This window comes from Hypanus sabinus, chromosome 11, assembly GCF_030144855.1.
Source record: "Hypanus sabinus isolate sHypSab1 chromosome 11, sHypSab1.hap1, whole genome shotgun sequence".
NCBI classification, from domain to species: Eukaryota; Metazoa; Chordata; class Chondrichthyes; order Myliobatiformes; family Dasyatidae; genus Hypanus; species Hypanus sabinus.
The window spans coordinates 111,053,536-111,075,590 of NC_082716.1; the positions used below are offsets into that span (position 1 = coordinate 111,053,536).

At 47.1% G+C, this 22,055-nt stretch overlaps 1 protein-coding gene across 2 annotated transcripts in view; it reads right to left on the reverse strand.

Annotated features, from left to right (window-relative positions):
- The window catches only part of LOC132402282 (homeobox protein otx5-like), a 39,564-nt gene that overhangs the window by 12,712 nt on the left and 4,797 nt on the right, over positions 1–22,055 (reverse strand). The window contains exons 2-4 of one of the 2 annotated variants that reach the window (XM_059985130.1): positions 20,892–20,906; positions 19,013–19,027; positions 4,528–4,679 (exon numbers count right to left, since the gene is read on the reverse strand). In XM_059985130.1, the coding sequence (XP_059841113.1) occupies positions 4,528–4,679; positions 19,013–19,027; positions 20,892–20,906 (182 nt within the window). The remainder of the gene's footprint in view (positions 1–4,527; positions 4,680–19,012; positions 19,028–20,891; positions 20,907–22,055) is intronic. The other variant, XM_059985129.1, reaches the window with a different exon arrangement.

Here is a 22,055-nt window from a genome sequence, read left to right on the forward strand (position 1 = left end):
GACTATCCACAACACCCCCAACCTTTGTGTCATCAGCAAACTTACTAACCCACCCTTCTACTTCTTCATCCAGGTCATTTATAAAAATCACAAAGAGGAAGGGTCCCTGCAAAACACCACTGGTCACCAACCTCCATGCAGAATATGAACCATCTACAAACACCCTTTGCGTCTGTGGCAAGCCAATTCTGGATCCACAAAGCAAGACTCATTGTATCCCATACCTCCTTACTTTCTGAATGAGCCTTACTTGGGGCACCTGATCAAATGCCTTGCTGAAATCCATATACACTATATCCACTGCTCTACCTTCAATGTGTTTTCTTACATCCCCAAAGAATTCAACCGGGCTTGTAAGGCCTGATCTGCCCTTGACAAAGCCATGCTGACTATTCCTAATCAGATTATGTCTCTCCAAATGCTCATAAATCCAGCCTCTCAGGATCTTCTCCAACAACTTTCCCACCACTAAAGTCAGACTCACTGATCTATAATTTCCTGGGCTACCTCTACTCCCTTTCTTGAACAAGGGAACAACATTTGCAACTTTCCAATCCTCTGGTACCTCTCTCATCCCCATTGATGATGCAAAGATCATCACCAGAGGCTCAGCAATCTCCTCCCTCACCTCCCACAGCAGTCTGGGTACATCTCATCTGGTCCCAGCGACTTAGCTAATTTAATGCTTTTCAAAAGCTCCAGCACATCCTCTTTCTTAATGTCTATATGCTGAAGCGTTTCAGTCCGCTGTAAGTCATCCCCACAATTGCCGAGGTCCTTTTCCCCGGTGAATACTGAAGCAAAGTATTCATTAAGTACTCCGCTACCTCCTCTGACTCTATGCACACATTTCCACTATTGCACCTGCTCGGTCCTATTCTCACAGGGCTCGTCCTCTTGTTCTTCACAATACTTGTAGAATGCCCTGGGGTTTTCCTTAATCCTGCCCGCCAAGGCCTTCTCATGGCCCCTTTTGGCTCTTCTAATTTCATTCTTAAACTCCTTCCTGCTAGCCTTATAACCCTCTAGACCTCCATCATTACCTAGTTTTTTTGAACCTTTCGTAAGCTTTTCTTTTCTTCTTGACTAAATTTTCAACAGCCTTTGCACACCATGGTTCCTGTACCCTACCATCCTTGCCCTGTCTCATTGGAATGTACCTATGCAGAACGCCACACAAATATCCCCTGAGCATTTGCCACATTTCTGCCGTAGATTTCCCTGAGAACATCTGTTCCCAATTTATGCTTCCAAGTTCCTGCCTGATAGCCTCATATTTCCCCTTACTCCAATTAAGTGCTTTCCTAACTTGTCTATTCCTATCCAATGCAAATTGTAAAGGAGATAGAATTGTGATCATTATCTCCAAAATGCTCTCCCACTGAGAGATCTGACACCTGACCAGGTTCATTTCCCAATACCAGATCAAGTACAGCCTCCCCTCCTGTAGGCTTATCTACATATTGTATCAGGAAACCTTCCTGAACACCTAACAAACTCCACCCCATCTAAACCCCTTGCTCTAGGAGATGCCAGTCAATATTAGGAAAATTAAAATCACCCATCACAACAACCCTATTATTATTGCATCATTCCAAAATCTGCCTCCCTATTTGCTCCTCGATGTCTCTGTTAGTATTGTGGGGGGCTCCATAAAAAATACCTAGTCGAGTTATTGCCCCCTTCCTGTTACTGACTCGGTAGACAATTCCTCCATGACTTCCTCCTTTTCTGCAGCCGTGACACAATCTCTGATCAGCAGTGCCATGCCCCATCTCTCTTGCCTCCCTCCCTGTCCTCTCTGAAACATCTAAAGCCCGGCACACTCAGCAGCCATTCCTGCCCCTGACATCCCTCTTTGTAATAGCCACAAAATCATAGTTCCACGTATTGATCCACATCTGCCTTGTTTATGATACTCCTAGCATTGAGGCAGACACATTTCAAATCGTCTGGCTGAGTGCATCTTTGTTCTAACATCTGCCTATCCTCACAAACTCCCTACAGGCTTGTGCTCCAACCTCCCCACCATCTGATTCTTCACTTAAGTTCCCACCCTCCCTGCAAATCTAGTTTAAACCCTCCCCAGTAGCATTAGCAAACCTCCCTCCCAGGATATTGGTTCCCCTCCAGTTCAAGTGCAACCCGTCCCAATTGTACAGGTCACCCCTTCCCCAGAAAGGATAACACTTCACCGTTATGTGCCCGCCACTCTCTCCTACAACTTAAACTGGTCCACGGGGCCCATAAGACCAAGGATAAGTTGTCTCGTTTTTATTTAGATATATCTCTGTATTGTGATAAATGTAATAATGGAGAAGCTTCATTCATTCATATATTTTGATCACGCCCGAGTCTTGGAAAATACTGGAAAGAAGTATTTCAAACTTTCTCGATACTTTTCAAAGTAAACTTTAAGCCTAATCCTTTGACCACTTTATTTGGTTTTGTTGGAGGGAAGGATATTATTTTGGAGTTATCTGACTTTGCACGTTTTGGCTTTTATTTCTCTTATGGCCAGAAGGACGCTCTTGCTTAAATGGAAATATGCGCCCACCCCCCAATCATACCCAATGGTTATGTGATGTGATGTCATGTTTGAATTTAGAGAAGATTCGACGTTCAATCTCTGAATCTGGTCAAGACTTTCATACATTGTGGGGACCTTTTCTGAATTATTTTCAAAACCTTTAATTTGCTGTTAAAGCACAGCTGATGACTAATAATTTTTTTCCCTTTTTTTCTTCACTAATCAGCTTCGGTCTTGGTAGTGGGTTAGATTTTTTTATATAATAAAATTACTATATTTCAATGTTACGAATTAATCAATCTGTATGAATATTGGGTAAGGAGTCTATATATGATTTAGTATAATGTATCGATTTTTTTGTCTTGTACTCTGTATTCTTATATGTAAATTAATAAAAATATTGGGAAAGAAAAGAAAAAGTTCCAATGATCCAAAGACTTTAAACCCTGCCCCCTGCACCATCTCCTCAGCCACTCATTCACCTGCACTATCCTCCCGCTCTGACTCTCACTAGCCTGTGGCACTGGGGGTAATCCAGAGATTACCGCCTTGGAGGTCCTACTCTTCAACCTACTTCCTAACTCCCTAAACTCGCTGCGCAGGACCTCTACCCCTCTCCTGCCCCCCATGTCATTGGTACCAACTTGTACCACGACCTCCGGCTGCTCACCCTCCCCTTCAAGAATATTCAGCAACCGGTCAGAGACATCCTCAAGCCTAGCACCCAGGAGACAACACACTACCCTGGTGTCTATTTTACTGCTGCAGACTCTCCTGCCTGTCCCCCCACTGCTCCACCAGACCTCACCCCACTCTTCTGAGGCTCCGAACCGACCACAGTGCTACTGGTCAGGCTGCCGCTGCCTTGCCCAGATAGGTCAACCCCCCTCAGCAGTATCCAAAGGGGTAAACCTGTTGTTGAGGGGAATGGCCACAGGGTTCTTTGACCCTGCACTAACTTCTTTCTCCGTTCACCAATCTCGGCGTTCTGCACTCTGGGTGTAACCACCTGCTCAAGAATCGTATCAATCGCTTTGCCTCCCGGATGATCCTTAGTTCGTCCAACTCCAGCTCCATAATGCGGTCTTCCAGGAGCTGGAGTTGGCTGCAGTTCCCGCAGGCGCAGACCCTGAGGTTCCATGAATTCCCACGTCCTACAGGAGGAGCACTCCACTGCCATATCTGCCATCCTGCCTGCACTGTCCTATGGGCAAATCGGCAATGATGAAAGGGAAAACTACCCTTCTAACTTGTTTCTTTGACCTCAGCCTCTTCTCGTCAAAGCCTGACACTCCTACTCTCACTGCTGGCCCACTCCCGACAATGGACGACAATATTCCAGGAATGAAAGGGTTATTGCAGAAGGAGCATTTGATGACTCTGGGCCTGTACTCACTGGAATTTAGAAGAATGATGCGGGATCTCATTGAAAACTATCGAATGTTGAAAGGCATCGATAAAGTGGATGTGACAGGATGTCTCCTATTGCAGCAAAACACCTATGCCTCAGAATAGAGGAACATCCATTTAGAACGGAGATGAGGAGGCATTTCTTTAGCCAGAAGGTGGTGAATCCATGGAATTTGTTACCACGGGCAGCTGCGGAGGCCAGGTCATTGTGTATGTTTAAGGCAGAGGTTGATAGATTCTTGATTAGTCAGGGCACGAACGGGGAGAAGGCAGGAGACTGGGGCTGAGATGGAAAATGTATCGGCCATAATGAAATAGTGAAGCAGACTTGATGGGCTGAATGGCCTAATGCTACTCCTATATCTTATGGATGCAGATTCATTCAGCCAAAAGGGTCTGTTACCATGCTGTATCTCTAAATAAAAAAGCTAGAATACAACACATCTCTCTTACCCCAGTTAAATTCCACCTGCCATTCCAGGCCCTCTTCCCCAGATCCCGTCATATAACCTTCCACACCATCCATTTTGGCGATGTCGCCAATCCAAGCCTATGGCTCTGAGGCATGCACCAAAGCCACGTCTTACCTGCACTCTGGACTCGGGGAGATTGATCTTTAGCGCCACCTCTTCCCGCATGAAGATGTCAGGGTAGCGAGTCTTGGCGAAGAGAGACTCCAGGATGTCCAGCTGCGCGCGGGTGAAGGTTGTTCTCTCCCTACGCTGTTTTCGCGGAGTTGCTGAGGCAGAAATCAGGCCAGTCAATTACATTCATAAAACGTTCCCCACTTTCATTTTCATTTTACTGATTCAGCACAGAATAGGCCCTTCCTGCCTTGCAGGCCTCGCCGCCCAGCCTAATCACAGGTCAATTTACAATGACTAGTTGTATAACCGGTACGTCTTTGGGAAGTGGGAGGAAACCAGAGCACCCGGAGGAAACCCACACGGTCACTTGCAAACTCCTTACAGGCAGCGGCAGGAATTGAACCCGGGTCCCCTGTACCGTAAAGTGTTGTGCTAACTGCTACACTACTGTGCCGACCTGGTTTTGCACCTCAGCTTTCCAAAAGAGCTGACCTATGGATATCTACGTACTCGTCTACGTACTGATGCGCAGTAGAGAGCACCCTCACAAGCTGCATCCCCTCAGGGTACAGAAACTGCACTGTGGGGCGCAGGAAAGCTCCACAACGGGGAGTCAAAACTGCCCGCGCATTACCGACAACAGCCTACCCAACGTCAAGGTGATGCACAGAAAGGATACTGGAACGGGCCAGTAACATCATGAACATCACCCACCCTGCTCGTGGACTGTCTGTCCCACACCCATCAGAGAGGATGCTCAATAGTATCCATGGCAGGACCACCAGACTCAAAAACAGTGACTTTCCCCAAGCAGCGAGGCTGATCGACACCCCCACCCACTAACCCACCCCTCCACACCCCCAATCACCCACTAACCCACACCCCCAATCCCCTACTATCCCACCCCTCCACACCCCCAATCACCCACTATCCCACCCCTCCACACCCCCAATCACCCAGTAACCCACCCCTCCACACCCCCAATCACCCACTAACCCACACCCCCACACCCCCACACCCCCAATCCCCTACTATCCCACCCCTCCACACCCCCAATCACCCACTAACCCACCCTTCCACATCCCCAATCACCCACTTACCCACCCCTCCACACCCCCAATCACCCACTAACCCACCCCTCCACACCCCCAATCACCCACTTTCCCACCCCTCTACACCCCAATCACCCACTAACCCACCCCTCCACACCCCCAATCACCCACTAACCCACCCCTCCACACCCCCAATCACCCACTATCCCACCCCTCCACACCCCCAACCACACACTAACCCATGCCTCCACACCCCCAATTACCCACTTTCCCACCCCTCTACACCCCAATCACCCACTAACCCACCCCTCCACACCCCCAATCACCCACTTTCCCACCCCTCTACACCCCAATCACCCACTAACCCACCCCTCCACACCCCCAATCACCCACTAACCCACCCCTCCACACCCCCAATCACCCACTATCCCACCCCTCCACACCCCCAACCACACACTAACCCATGCCTCCACACCCCCAATTACCCACTAACCCACCCCTCCACACCCCCAACCACCCACTAACCCACCCCTCCACACCCCCAACCACCCACTAACCCACCCCTCCACACCCCCAATCACCACTACTTTATCATTTCCTGTCAGGGAGACACATGTATCGTCGTGAACAATCTGTTCATATATAAGCTATCTTATGTCTTAAGCATTTGTATTTATTGTGTTTTTTTAATTCTTATGTTCTTTATCTTTTTTGTGTTTTTTGTGCTGTGTCGGATACAGAATAACAATCATTTCATCTCCTTTATCTATTTATTAGAATACACTACAGGCTCTATTGGTCCTTCAAGCTGTGCCAAACAGCAATCCCCGATTTAACTGCAGCCTAATCACAGGACAATTAGACCACAGACCATAAGACATAGATGCAAAATTAGGCCATTTGGCCCATCGATTCTGCTCCACCATGGCTGATCTTTTCTTTACTCCGCCTCAACACCAGTTTCTGGCCTTTCCCCTGTCTATTCTATCATCTAAATCACTTATATAAAGCATAATAAGAAGTGGTCCCAACACCGACCCCTGCAGAACACCACTAGTCACTGGCAACCAACCAAAAAAGGATCCTTTTATTCCCATTACCATTATACTTTATTGTCACCAAACAATTGATACCAGAGCGTACAATCATCACAGTGATATTTGTTTCTGCGCTTTGCGCTCCCAGAAGAACAAATTGAAATAAATATAATAAAAATTCAAATTATAAATCATAATTAGAAAATAGAAAAGGGAAAGTAAGGTAGTGCAAGTCAGGTCCAGATAATTGGAAGGTACGGCCCAGATCGTTGGGTTCAGATTCCCACTCGTTGCCTCCTACCAATCAGCCAATGCTCTAACTATGTTAGTAACTTTCCTGTAATACCAAGGGCTTTTAACTTGGTAAGCAGCCTCATGTGTGGCACCTTGTCAAAAGCCTTCTGAAAGTCCAAATATACAACGTCCACTATATCCCTTTTATCTATCCTACTTGATAACTTCCACTGCTCGTTATGAAGATGGAAATTAGAAGTTAGTCATCTTCTTGTTTCAGCTTCACCATTTACCATATTGTGGTATTTTGGAAATATTCAAAACATTTAATATTTTAATGTAGAAGTTGTTCTGCTCTTAACTATTTATTTAATTAGGAGTCCATTCATCTACTAATAGCTCTCAAATTGTATGGCCACACACTCAATGATTCAGGAACAGCTTCTTCCCCTCTGCCATCTGATTTCTGAATGGACACTGAACCCACGAACACTACCTCACTACTTTTTTATTTCTGTTTTTTTTTGTACTGCTTATTTTAACTAAACTATTTAATAGACATACATATACTTAATGTACTCAGTTTTTTCTCTATATTTATTTATCATGTATTTCATTGTACTGCTGTCATAAAGTTAACAAAATTCATGACATACGCTGATGGTATTAAAGCTGATTCTGACATGTAAAAATACTTGAAATGTATATGTCATCACGCAACCATGTGATGCGTGAGTGCCTGGCCAAAGGAAACACAAAGTTAGACCTGCACTTCGGACTCCTGTGTCTTCCTTTGAACTAGTTTAATCTCTTGAAGTCACAAAACATAACAGTTCTGACCTTTAAGATCAATCTGATCGTTCCATCCCACATTGCCATTTTAGTTCCACTGCCCATTTCCATATGTCTATCCCTGGCCTCCTCCGCTGTTGTGATGAGGCTACCTTTAGTTTGGATTCCATTTGGGTAGCCTCCAACCTGACGGCATGAACATCGATTTCTCAAACTCCCGGTAATGCCTCCACCACCCCTCCTTCACCATTCCCTGTCCCCTTTTCCCTCTTTCTCCTTATCTCCTTGCCTACCTATCACCTCCCTCTGGTGCTCCTCCCCCCTTTTCTTTCCTCCGTGCCCTTCTGTCTCCTTCACCAATCAACTTTCCAGTTCTTTATTTCATCCCCTCCCTCTTCAGGTGTCACCTTGTGTTTCTCTCCCCCCACCCCCCACATTTTCAATCTACTCCCCAGCTTTTCTTCTCCAGCCCCGCCATTGGGTTTCAGCCTGAAGCGTCAACTGTACTCTTTTCCTGGCCTGCTGAGTTCCTCCAGCGTTTTGTGTGCATTGATTCCCCCATAGGCCTCTGTCTTTCTCTCATCCATGTTATGCAGCAACTCGAAGAGTACGATGCAGGGACCCCCAGCCTTTTTATGCCATGGGCCAACGGCACTGAGCAAGGGAACCCCTGGTTGGTAGTCAGCAGAGTGCAAGGGCCATGGCAAGGTAAATTGGGCGATCAAATATTCCCCTCATGTCTCTTAACGGAGTCAAAGAGCCCTTCAGCCCATCTAGTCCATGTCAACCTGTTCTGCCTATTCCCATTGACCCACAACAGGATCATAGCCCTCATCTCCATCCCATCATGTACAGATGTACAACTTCTCTCAAACCTTGCAATTGGACCCACATCCACCCCTCTGTTGTTAGCTCATTCAACTTTCTCCCCTCCCTCTGACTGAAGAACCCCCTCCCTCAGGTTCACCCTTAATCTATGACTTCTGGTTCTAGTTCCACCCAACCTCAGTGGAAAAAGCCTGCTTGCATTTACCCTGTCTATAACCCTCATAATTTTGTACACCTCCATCAAAGCCCCCCCCCCTTTTTCCTTCGCTCCAGGGAATAAAGTCCTAACCCATTCAATTTTTCCCTATAACTCAGCTCCTCAAGTTTTAGCAGCAACTTTGTAAATTTTCTCCATACTCTTTCAACCTTATTTACATCTTTCCTGTGGTCAGGTGACCAAAACTGCACACAATCCTCCAAATTAGGCCCGACCAATGTCTTAATCATCTTTAATGTAACAGTCCATCTTCTGTACTCCATAACTTGATTTCTGTGCCAAAAGCTTTTTTACAACCCTACCTACCTTTGACGTCACTTTCAACAAATGATGGACCTGTATTCCCAGATCCCTTTGTCCTGCCACACTCCTTGATGCCCTCCCATCCTTTGATAGCCTTCCTCGCTGTTCACGGCTCCCCCAGTCTAGGTGTCATCTGCAAATTGGCTGATGGCTGTGCCCTATCAAGCCTCATTTACCCGTCACCACACCCCTCCCAGGTGTGACCAGTGCTGACTCTCAATGATGGAGACACCAAATGGAAATTCTGGTGCCATTACAGCATGCCCACAATGCTGGGCAAAGAACACAAGACAATAGAACGTGACAAGTAACAGTAGTCAAACAATACCATTCATGGAACCGTAGCGGTTAGTGTAACGATTTCAGCGCCAGCTGTACGATCACGGTTCAATTATACCTTGCATGGGTTTGCTCCTGGTGCTTTGTTTCCTCCCACAGTCCAAAAATACTCATTTCAGCGTTAGTCAGATGTGGGAGCTACCCCCAGCATTTCCTCTGACTGTGTTGGTCATACTCACCAGAGTTTCAAAGAATGACAAGGGGATCTCATTGAAACCTACTGAATATTGAGAGGCTAAGATCAGGGGCTTCTGGCCTTTTTTTATGCCGTGGATCAATACCATTAAGCAAGAGGTTCATGGATACCAGGTTGGAAACCCCTAGCCTAGATAGAGTGGATGTGGAGAGGATGTTTCCTATAGTGGGGGAGTCTAGGACGAGAGGACACAGATAGAGTGGATGTGCAGAGGATGTTTCCTGTAGTGGGGGAGTCTAGGACCAGAGGACACAGATAGAGTGGATGTGGAGAGGATGTTTCTTATAGTGGGGGAGTCTAGGACCAGAGGACACAGATAGAGTGGATGTGGAGAGGATGTTTCCTGTAGTGGGAGAGTCTAGGACCAGAGGACACAGATAGAGTGGATGTGGAGAGGATGTTTCATAATGTGGGGGAGTCTAGGACCTGAGACACAGATAGAGTGGATGTGGAGAGGATGTTTCCTGTAGTGGGAGAGTCTAGGACCAGAGGACACAGATAGAGTGGATGTGGAGAGGATGTTTCCTCTAGTGGGGGAGTCTAGGACCAGAGGACACAGATAGAGTGGATGTGGAGAGGATGTTTCCTGTAGAGGGGGGAGTCTAGGACCAGAGGACACAGATAGAGTGGATGTGGAGAGGATGTTTCCTGTAGAGGGGGGAGTCTAGGACCAGAGGACACAGATAGAGTGGATGTGGAGAGGATGTTTCCTGTAGAGGGGGGAGTCTAGGACCAGAGGACACAGAGTGGATGTGGAGAGGATGTTTCCTGTAGAGGGGGGAGTCTAGGACCAGAGGACACAGATAGAGTGGATGTGGAGAGGATGTTTCCTATAGAGGGGGGAGTCTAGGACCAGAGGACACAGATAGAGTGGATGTGCAGAGGATGTTTCCTGTAGAGGGGGGAGTCTAGGACCAGAGGACACAGATAGAGTGGATGTGGAGAGGATGTTTCCTGTAGAGGGGGGAGTCTAGGACCAGAGGACACAGATAGAGTGGATGTGGAGAGGATGTTTCCTGTAGAGGGGGGAGTCTAGGACCACAGATAGAGTGGATGTGGAGAGGATGTTTCCTATAGAGGGGGGAGTCTAGGACCAGAGGACACAGATAGAGTGGATGTGCAGAGGATGTTTCCTGTAGAGGGGGGAGTCTAGGACCAGAGGACACAGATAGAGTGGATGTGGAGAGGATGTTTCCTATAGTGGGGGAGTCTAGGACGAGAGGACACAGATAGAGTGGATGTGCAGAGGATGTTTCCTATAGTGGGGGAGTCTAGGACGAGAGGACACAGATAGAGTGGATGTGCAGAGGATGTTTCCTGTAGTGGGGGAGTCTAGGACCAGAGGACACAGATAGAGTGGATGTGGAGAGGATGTTTCTTATAGTGGGGGAGTCTAGGACCAGAGGACACAGATAGAGTGGATGTGGAGAGGATGTTTCCTGTAGTGGGAGAGTCTAGGACCAGAGGACACAGATAGAGTGGATGTGGAGAGGATGTTTCATAATGTGGGGGAGTCTAGGACCTGAGACACAGATAGAGTGGATGTGGAGAGGATGTTTCCTGTAGTGGGAGAGTCTAGGACCAGAGGACACAGATAGAGTGGATGTGGAGAGGATGTTTCCTCTAGTGGGGGAGTCTAGGACCAGAGGACACAGATAGAGTGGATGTGGAGAGGATGTTTCCTGTAGAGGGGGGAGTCTAGGACCAGAGGACACAGATAGAGTGGATGTGGAGAGGATGTTTCCTGTAGAGGGGGGAGTCTAGGACCAGAGGACACAGATAGAGTGGATGTGGAGAGGATGTTTCCTATAGTGGGGGAGTCTAGGACCAGAGGACACAGATAGAGTGGATGTGGAGAGGAAGTTTCATTACGGTGGGGGAGTCTAGGACCAGAGGACACAGATAGAGTGGATGTGGAGAGGATGTTTCCTATAGTGGGGGAGTCTAGGACCAGAGGACACAGATAGAGTGGATGTGGAGAGGATGTTTCCTGTAGTGGGAGAGTCTAGGACCAGAGGACACAGATAGAGTGGATGTGGAGAGGATGTTTCCTATAGTGGGGGAGTCTAGGACCAGAGGACACAGATAGAGTGGATGTGGAAAGGATGTTTCCTGTAGTGGGAGAGTCTAGGACCAGAGGACACAGATAGATTGATGTGGAGAGGATGTTTCCTATAGTGGGGGAGTCTAGGACCAGAAGACACAGATAGAGTGGATGTGGAGAGGATGTTTCCTATAGTGGGGGAGTCTAGGACCAGAGGACACAGATAGAGTGGATGTGGAGAGGATGTTTCCTATGGTGGGGGAGTCTAGGACCAGAGCGGACAGATAGAGTGGATGTGGAGAGGATGCTTCCTATGGTGGGGGAGTCTAGGACCAGAGGACACAGATAGAGTGGATGTGGAGAGGATGTTTCCTCTAGTGGGGGAGTCTAGGACCAGAGGACACAGATAAAGTGGATGTGGAGAGGATGTTTCCTATAGTGGGGGAGTCTAGGACCAGAGGACACAGATAGAGTGGATGTGGAGAGGATGTTTCCTGTAGTGGGGGGCGTCCAGGACCACAGGACACAGATAGAGTGGATGTGGAGAGGATGTTTCCTGTAGTGGGGGGAGTCTAGGACCAGAGGACACAGATAGAGTGGATGTGGAGAGGATGTTTCCTATAGTGGGGGGAGTCTAGGACCAGAGGACACAGATAGAGTGGATGTGGAGAGGATGTTTCCAGTAGTGGGGGAGTCTAGGACCAGAGGACACAGATAGAGTGGATGTGGAGAGGATGTTTCCTATAGTGGGGAAGTCTAGGATCAGAGGACACAGATAGAGTGGATTGGAGAGGATGTTTCCTATAGTGGGGGAGTCTAGGACCAGAGGACACAGATAGAGTGGATGTGGAGAGGATGTTTCCTATGGTGGGGGAGTCCAGGACCAGAGGACACAGATAGAGTGCATGTGGAGAGGATGTTTCCTATAGTGGGGGAGTCTAGGACCAGAGGACACAGATAGAGTGGATATGGAGAGGATGTTTCCTATAGTGGGGAAGTCTAGGACCAGAGGACACAGATAGAGTGGATGTGGAGTGGATGTTTCCTATGGTGGGGGGGGGGGTCTAGAACCAGAGGGGACAGTTAGAGTGGATGTGGAGAGGATGTTTCCTATAGTGGGGGAGTCTAGGACCAGAGGACACAGATAGAGTGGATGTGCTGAGGATGTTTCCTATAGTGGGGGAGTCTAGGACCAGAGGACACAGATAGAGTGGATGCGGAGAGGATGTTTCCTATAGTGGGAGAGTCTAGGACCGGAGGACACAGATAGAGTGGATGTGGAGAGGATGTTTCCTATAGTGGGGGAGTCTAGGACCAGAGGACACAGATAGAGTGGATGTGCAGAGGATGTTTCCTGTAGAGGGGGGAGTCTAGGACCAGAGGACACAGATAGAGTGGATGTGCAGAGGATGTTTCCTGTAGAGGGGGGAGTCTAGGACCAGAGGACACAGATAGAGTGGATGTGGAGAGGATGTTTCCTATAGTGGGGGAGTCTAGGACGAGAGGACACAGATAGAGTGGATGTGCAGAGGATGTTTCCTATAGTGGGGGAGTCTAGGACCAGAGGACACAGATAGAGTGGATGTGGAGAGGATGTTTCTTACAGTGGGGGAGTCTAGGACCAGAGGACACAGACAGAGTGGATGTGGAGAGGATGTTTCCTATAGTGGGGTAGTCTAGGACCAGAGGACACAGATAGAGTGGATGTGGAGAGGATGTTTCCTATAGTGGGGGAGTCTAGGACCAGAGGACACAGACAGAGTGGATGTGGAGAGGATGTTTCCTATAGCGGGGGCAGTCTAGGACCAGAGGACACAGATAGAATGGATTTGGAGAGGATGTTTCCTATAGTGGGGGAGTCTAGGACCAGAGGACACAGACAGAGTGGATCTGGAGAGGATGTTTCCTATAGTGGGGGAGTCTAGGACCAGAGGATACAGATAGAGTGGATATGGAGAGGATGTTTCCTATAGTGGGGAAGTCTAGGACCAGAGGACACAATAGAGTGGATGTGGAGAGGATGTTTCCTATAGTGGGGGAGTCTAGGACCAGAGGACACAGATAGAGTGGATGTGGAGTGGATGTTTCCTATGGTGGGGGGTGGGGGGTCTAGGACCAGAGGGGACAGTTAGAGTGGATGTGGAGAGGATGTTTCCAATAGTGGGGGAGTCGAGGACCAGAGGACACAGATAGAGTGGATGTGGAGAGGATGTTTCCTATAGTGGGGGAGTCTAGGACCAGAGGACACAGATAGAGTGGATGTGGAGTGGATGTTTCCTATGGTGGGGGGGGGGTCTAGGACCAGAGGACACAGACAGAGTGGATGTGGAGAGGATGTTTCCTATAGCGGGGGCAGTCTAGGACCAGAGGACACAGATAGAGTGGATGTGGAGAGGATGTTTCCTATGGTGGGGGAGTCTAGGACCAGAGGACACAGATAGAGTTGATGTGCTGAGGATGTTTCCTATAGTGGGGGAGTCTAGGACCAGAGGACACAGATAGAGTGGATGTGGAGAGGATGTTTCCTATGGTGGGGGAGTCTAGGACCAGAGGGGACAGATAGAGTGGATGTGGAGAGGATGTTTCCTGTAGTGGGGGAGTCTAGGACCAGAGGACACAGATAGAGTGGATGTGGAGAGGATGTTTCCTATAGTGGGGGAGTCTAGGACCAGAGGACACAGATAGAGTGGATGTGGAGAGGATGTTTCCTATAGTGGGGGAATCTAGGACCAGAGGACACAGAGTGGATGTGGAGAGGATGTTTCCTATAGTGGGGGAATCTAGGACCAGAGGACACAGAGTGGATGTGGAGAGGATGTTTCCTATAGTGGGGGAGTCTAGGACCAGAGGACACAGATAGAGTGGATGTGGAGAGGATGTTTCCTATGGTGGGGGAGTCTAGGACCAGAGGGGACAGATAGAGTGGATGTGGAGAGGATGTTTCCTGTAGTGGGGGAGTCTAGGACCAGAGGACACAGATAGAGTGGATGTGGAGAGGATGTTTCCTATAGTGGGGGAGTCTAGGACCAGAGGACACAGATAGAGTGGATGTGGAGAGGATGTTTCCTATAGTGGGGGAATCTAGGACCAGAGGACACAGATAGAGTGGATGTGGAGAGGATGTTTCCTAAGGTGGGGGAGTCTAGGACCAGAGGGGACATATAGAGTGGATGTGGAGAGGATGTTTCCTATAGTGGGGGAGTCTAGGTCCAGAGGACACAGATAGAGTGGATGTGGAGAGGATGTTTCCTATAGTGGGGGAGTCTAGGTCCAGAGGACACAGATAGAGTGGATGTGGAGAGGATGTTTCCTATAGTGGGGAGTCTAGGACCAGAGGACACAGATAGAGTGGATGTGGAGAGGATGTTTCCTTTAGTGGGGGAGTCGAGGACCAGAGGACACAGATAGAGTGGATGTGGAGAGGATGTTTCCTATAGTGGAGGAGTCTAGGACCAGAGGACACAGATAGAGTGGATGTGGAGAGGACGTTTCCTATAGTGGTGGAGTCTAGGACCAGAGGACACAGATAGAGTGGATGTGGAGAGGATGTTTCCTATAGTGGGGAGTCTAGGACCAGAGGACACAGATAGAGTGGATGTGGAGAGGATGTTTCCTATAGTGGGGGAGTCGAGGACCAGAGGACACAGATAGAGTGGATGTGGAGAGGATGTTTCCTATAGTGGAGGAGTCTAGGACCAGAGGACACAGATAGAGTGGATGTGGAGAGGATGTTTCCTATAGTGGGGGTGTCTAGGACCAGAGGACACAGATAGTGGATGTGGAGAGGATGTTTCCTGTAGTGGGAGAGTCTAGGACCAGAGGACACAGATAGAGTGGATGTGGAGAGGATGTTTCCTATGGTGGGGGAGTCTAGGACCAGAGGACACAGAGAGAGTGGATGTGGAGAGGATGTTTCCTACAGTGGGGGAGTCTAGGACCAGAGGACACAGATAGAGTGGATGTGGAGAGGACGTTTCCTATAGTGGTGGAGTCTAGGACCAGAGGACACAGATAGAGTGGATGTGGAGAGGATGTTTCCTACAGTGGGGGAGTCTAGGACCAGAGGACACAGATAGAGTGGATGTGGAGAGGACGTTTCCTATAGTGGGGGAGTCTAGGACCAGAGGACACAGATAGAGTGGATGTGGAGAGGATGTTTCCTGTAGTGGGAGAGTCTAGGACCAGAGGACACAGATAGATTGATGTGGAGAGGATGTTTCCTATAGTGGGGGAGTCTAGGACCAGAGGACACAGATAGAGTGGATGTGGAGAGGATGTTTCCTATAGTGGGGGAGTCTAGGACCAGAGGACACAGATAGAGTGGATGTGGAGAGGATGTTTCCTGTAGAGGGGGAGTCTAGGACCAGAGGACACAATAGAGTGGATGTGGAGAGGATGTTTCCTATACTGGGGGAGTCTAGGACCAGAGGACACAGATAGAGTGGATGTGGAGAGGATGTTTCCTATAGTGGGGGAGTCTAGGACCAGAGGACACAGATAGAGTGGATGTGGAGAGGATGTTTCCTATAGTGGGGGAGTCTAGCACGAGAGGACACAGATAGAGTGGATGTGGAGAGGATGTTTCCTATGGTGGGGGAGTCTAGGACCAGAGGACACAGAAGAGAGGGACATCCATTTAGAATGGAGATGAGGAGGAATTTCTTTAACCAGAGTGTGGTGAATCTGTGGAATTCATCGCCGCAGACAGCTGTGGATGCAGGACATTGGGTATATTTAAGGCAGGTTTATAGGTTCCTGATTAGGAAGGGTGTCAAAGGTTATGAGGAGAATGAGGTTGAGAGGGATAGAAAATCAACCATGAATGAATGGCAGAGCAGAATCAATGGGCTGAATGGCCTAATTCTCCTATTTCTTACGGTCTCATATGAGATGGAATTATAGAAAAGTACAGTACAAAAGGCCCTTCTGCCTATCTAGTCCATGATGAGCCATTTAAACTGCCTTCTCCCATTGACCTGCACCAGGACCACAGCACGCCATACCCCTACCATTCACACACCTATCAAACCTCTTAAACGTTGAAATCAAGCTCCCATGCATCACTTGTGCTGGCAGCTCATTCCACACTCTCACCACTCTCTGAGTGAAGAAATTTCCTCTCAATTTCTTCTTAAACTGTTCACCCTTAACCCATGACCTCTGGTTGTAATTCCGACCAACCAATGGAAAAAGCCTGCTTACATTTACCCTATCTATACCCCTCATAATTTTGTATACCTCTATCGAATCTCCTCTCAATCTTCTCTGTCCCAAGGAGTAAAGTTGCTTTATAACTCAGCTCCTCCTCCAGTCCCCACAATATCCTTGTAAACTTACCAAAGAAAAACACCGGCTCTGCCTTGCTCTTATGACTAAAGTACTTTTGAAAATCTGTTCTGGTTAAAATATTTTGCATCCCAATTAATCACAAGTTTTGGCGAATGTGGGAGGAGCTACAGATGGTGTCGGGGGGCAACTTCTCCCAGCCCGTCAGCGGAACAACTTAAATTCTTTTTTCCTAATGGTTCTTTTCCACCCACAGTGAGCAGTTTGGCCCCTTCCCGCTGTGAAAGGAGTGATGAGAGAGAGATGTAATGTATGGCTCTATTTCTTTTAGAGCAATGAACCCCCCCCCCACCCCCACCAGTATTGATCTGTCGCCTGTGCATGCGTTGTTGTCTACCCATGTGCATTATTTTCTCTCTCTCTCTCTGCAATGTGAAAACACCAGACATCTCTCGCGTACGAGTTTTTATTTAATTGATATGTAGTTATGCACAGACACAACAAATTGGCTATGAGTACGAACCTGAATGTCTGAGAATACCACGAACTGCACCGATAGTGACGGGACAAACCAGCAAGAGTTAAACAGCACGAGAAAGCCGAATGATACATGAGCAACTGTGAAAGATGCACTGAATATACAGTGAAAAAGACGTGGCCATGGCTACAGTCAGGAAGGCTGACAAATTTGAAAGCACTAATGAAGGTTGGGAGTTGTCTGTCGAGAGAGTTGAACTGTCTTGTAACAGAAACAACAAGAAAGCCCTTATGTTTCTTTGCTTAATGGTGGAAAGACATACAGTCTCTTGGGCAACTTAGTAACCCCTGAAAAGCCACCAAGCAGGAGCTTCAATGAAATTGTTACAATTTTACAAAATCACTGGCACCCTGAGCCGTTGACAATAGCTGAGAGATTTAGATTTCACAAAAGAACCAGTCAAAGGATGAAAGCATTTCTAAATACATCGCAGAACTGCGCTAACTTTCCCCGTAATGTGACCTTACAGATGGATTTTCTGGTGCATTAAGGGACAGGCTTGTACATGGTCAAAGCACTCAAATAAAGCAATTGGCACTAAGTGTCCCCGAATGGTGCAAAAAGGCAAAAATGTTACTGATGTGGCAAATCCCCCCCGTGGTGAAAATGACCGATGTTTCAAAGGAAAAGACTGCAGAAAGCGTCACAAGATCACACAGAAAGAATGTGCAATGCAGACAAAAACTGAGTGAAAAATCTAAGAAAATATATAAAGTTACCAAATGTAAAATAGAATCAGACAACAGAGTCAGATAAAGGTGAACTGTCATGCCTGGAACTGCATCGTAATACTGAAGTGGATCACAATAGATGTGTCAGGTGTAAAACTGAAAATGGAGCTGGACACAGGGTCAGCTTTATCCATAATTCCAGAGGCTGACTACAACGGACTGCTTTCTAAGATACCATTGGAGAAGAACTCAGTGATGGTGATGACCTACACAAAGTGTCTCTCAAAGGCAAACTGAAAGTAAATGTGAAGTATGGAAGCCAAACACAATAGTTAGAACTTTATGTATTGAAAAGCGGAGGGCCAGCGCTTCTCAGGTGTAAATGTTTGGGAAAAACCCAACTAGGCTGGCACTGAATCCAAACTCTCAGTGTGGCATTAAAAGGCACCTGCAGCCCAAATGGTAGCACTAACCAGAGGCTGTCACAGCTGCTAATGCCAATCAGGTGTTTGAGAAGGGAATAGATAAACAGATGGAAGACGTGGCCAGAAATTGTTCAGGATGCCAAAAAGTAATGCCCGTGGGAGTGATCACATTCACCATGGCAAAGGGTGCTTATTGACTTTGCTGGGCCATTCATGGATTACGTGTTCCTGATGGCTATGCATGCTCATTTGAAGTGGCCGGAGGTTATACCAATGAAGTCAATCACGTCAGCAAAGATGGTCTCTGCTCTGAGGACTATCTTCACCAGAAATGGCTCACCAGAGCGGCACTGGACCGCAGCACATGTCAGAAGAATTCCGACGGTTCATGAAGAAAAATCGTATCAGACATTTCCAGTCAGCTCCTCACCACCCAGCAATGAATGGGTTAACTGAAAGGTTTATCCAAACCTTCAAGAAGTCCATTAAAGTGATGGACAAGGAGAACTTTTCTCTACAGCACAAGGTGGACAACTTCCTTTTTGTGTATCAGAACTCTGTTCATATGACAACAAATCAAACACCTGCAATGCTGTTTATGAGCAGGAATCGCAGAGACCTCTTGAAACCAGACCTGTTGAAGGAGGTACAAAATAAACAGTTCAGCCAGTAGCCACGTGAAGCAGCAAGGAGCTTCAAGATTGGACAGGAAGTCCTAGCGTGTGATTACCAAGAAGACAAGTGGAGTAGCTACAAGAACTGGGCCACTAATGTATACAGTGGATTTCGGAAATCAGACAGAGTCGTCATGTGGACCAGAAACCGGATGCTCAGTCAAAGAGCACTGAGTCCATTGCATCCAACAAGATGGACACATTACAGCCACTGGACTTATCTCTCTGTGATGATGTCACTGACAGCAACATAACACTGGAAACCTAGAATGTTGACTTAGACAAGACACCTGCCAGATCTGATGCCACTGCACAGGTCCAGAGGCGCTATCATGAAGGAAACAGAGCACCACCCAGAAGATTGAGTCTTCAGAACTGCGAAGTTAGTTATGGACTATTATTGTGAAAGCATGTTTATTTGGTATATGGTTTATGAAAGGGAAATTGAATGTTTTGTACATTTGCAGTTTTATGTTGCATTAATGTAAAGGAGGAGGAAGTGCAATGTATGGATCTATTTATTTTAGAGCAATGACACTCCTCCTTAGCACTGCATATTGATCTGTTGCTGTGCACGCGCTGTTGTCTACGCATACATCATCGTTCTCTCTCTCCCTCTTTCATTGCACTGTGAATCCGTCTCCTGCGTGTGTGCTTTTATCTAATATATACGTAGCTGTGCACAGAGCCTGCGGGATGTTGAACTGCTGGGATCAACAGAGGCTTTTGACGGACTTTAGACCATGGTCACTCTTTGGGGCTTTGCTGTTACTGGTGTGGAGGTTGCTGGGGGGCAGAGTTGATGGGGCTTTTGTTGCAGCTTTTGTGTGGGAGGGGAGCAGGAGTTCTTATATTGTTTCCCAGTCACTCATTCTTTGTGGTTTTCATCTGTTTCGAGGATGTCAGTGAAGAGTATGAATTTCAGGTTGTATACTGTATACATTCTCTGATATAAAATTGAACCATTGAACTTGCTTGCACTGTCTCCTTAACTTAAACATATTGTCGAGACACCTTGAGGAAGCTTATGCAATCATTATTGTGCACCAAATGCCTGCTGTTTTTTTTACATTACAACAGTGACTAGACGGCAACAAAGAAACTTCACTGATCATCTAAGTGTGAAGTTTAAGTATCTTAACTATCATTAAATGGATTCTAAGATGAATTTGTCTTGACTTTGTCTCTCAGTGGCCACTCTATTAGGTACACCTACTTGTCAATGCAAATATCTAATCAGCCAATCATGTGGCAGCAACTCAATGCATAAAAGCATGCAGATGTGGTCAAGAGGCTCCGTTGCAGTTCAGACCAAGCATTATAAATCTGATCTAGGTGACTTTTGAAGTGATTGTTGGTGACAGATGGATGGTTTCATTACCTCAGAAACTGATCTTCATGCACAACAGTCTCTGGAGTTTACAGAGAATGACACAAGAAAGACATGCAGTGAGCAGCTGCTCTGTGATGAGAGTGCTTGGTACGGCGGAGAATGCTCAGACCGGCTCAGGGTGACAGTAACTCAGTGGTGTGCAAAAAGAGCATCTCTGTACGCACAACACATTGAACCATGCGGCAGAAGACCATGAACACACACTCAGTGGCCACTCCATTGGGTTCAACAGGTACCTAATAATGCAGCCACAGAGTGTATCTCGCCGATCCCTCCCCAGTTACAAACTGCTGTTGTGACTGGATTAGAAAGGTTTAACGCAAGGCTTCCCAAACTCCATGGACCCCAGGCTGGAATTTCTGTTCTATAGGGATGCGGGCCAAAGACAGTCAAACAGGCCTAGATTGGTAGGCGTCTGGGTCAGCCTGGACAAGCTGGGCTGAAGGGTCTTATTCAGTACAGTCTGACTCTGACACCTTCTGAAGGTCACAGAATTCAAAGATTCAAAGTACGTTTATTATCAAAGAATGAATAAGTCAGCCATAGGAGCAGAATTAGGCCATTCAGCCCATCAAGTCTACTGCATCATTCCGTCATAGCTAATTTATTATCCCTCTCTGCCTTCTCCCCGTAATCTTGGATGCCCTGATTAATCAAGAAATTATCAATCTCTACTTTAAATACACTCAGCCTCCACAGCCGTCTGTGGCAAATAATTGCACAGATTTATCACTGTTGGAAACCACTTTTCTTTAATAATACTTTTTATAAGATTTGTACTTTTTAACAGACTCGTGAATTTTTCACATTCACTGGCAGCTGAACTAACAGTTTAACACCTTTCTCATTGGCTAAGTATTAGCACATTACCCATGTGATGTTATTGTTTAAATATGTAGCCTATTAACTAGTTTATTCCTATCTAAGGAGTTTCCCTGATTTTATCTATAAAGGTGATAGATTTTTCAAGTGCCATCTTTATTCTTTTGTCTTAGCACTATTTCTCAGATCTTTATTTAGTTTTATTTGTATTCTAAAACAAACTGAGATCTTGGAATTAAGGTAGCTCTTCACTCCTGACTCCTGAAAGAGCCCTGAGGATCAGACATCCAACAACACCCTCTGACTAAAGAAATTCCTCCTCATCTCTGTTCTAGAGGCTGAAGAACCTGTTTCCATGATGTGCAGTACTGTAGTGATTTCATGTATTGCACCCTACTGCTGCTGCAAAAAGACTACTTTCATGACACACATGAGTGATGATAAACCTGATTCTGATATGAGTCTCTATTGAGGACTGAGAGTGGGAAGGGACAGGGAGATGGGAATCATGATTGGAAGCAGCAGAAGGGAGAGGGGAGGGAGCGGGAAGTGGCAGAGAGACATTCTGTAATGATCAATAAACCAACAGACCTTGCCTGGTGTCTCAGGGCTGGGTGTGTCTGCCCCCGTGCTGCCCCCCCGTCCCACTCCCCTCCTGCGACGCTCTACCCTCGCCG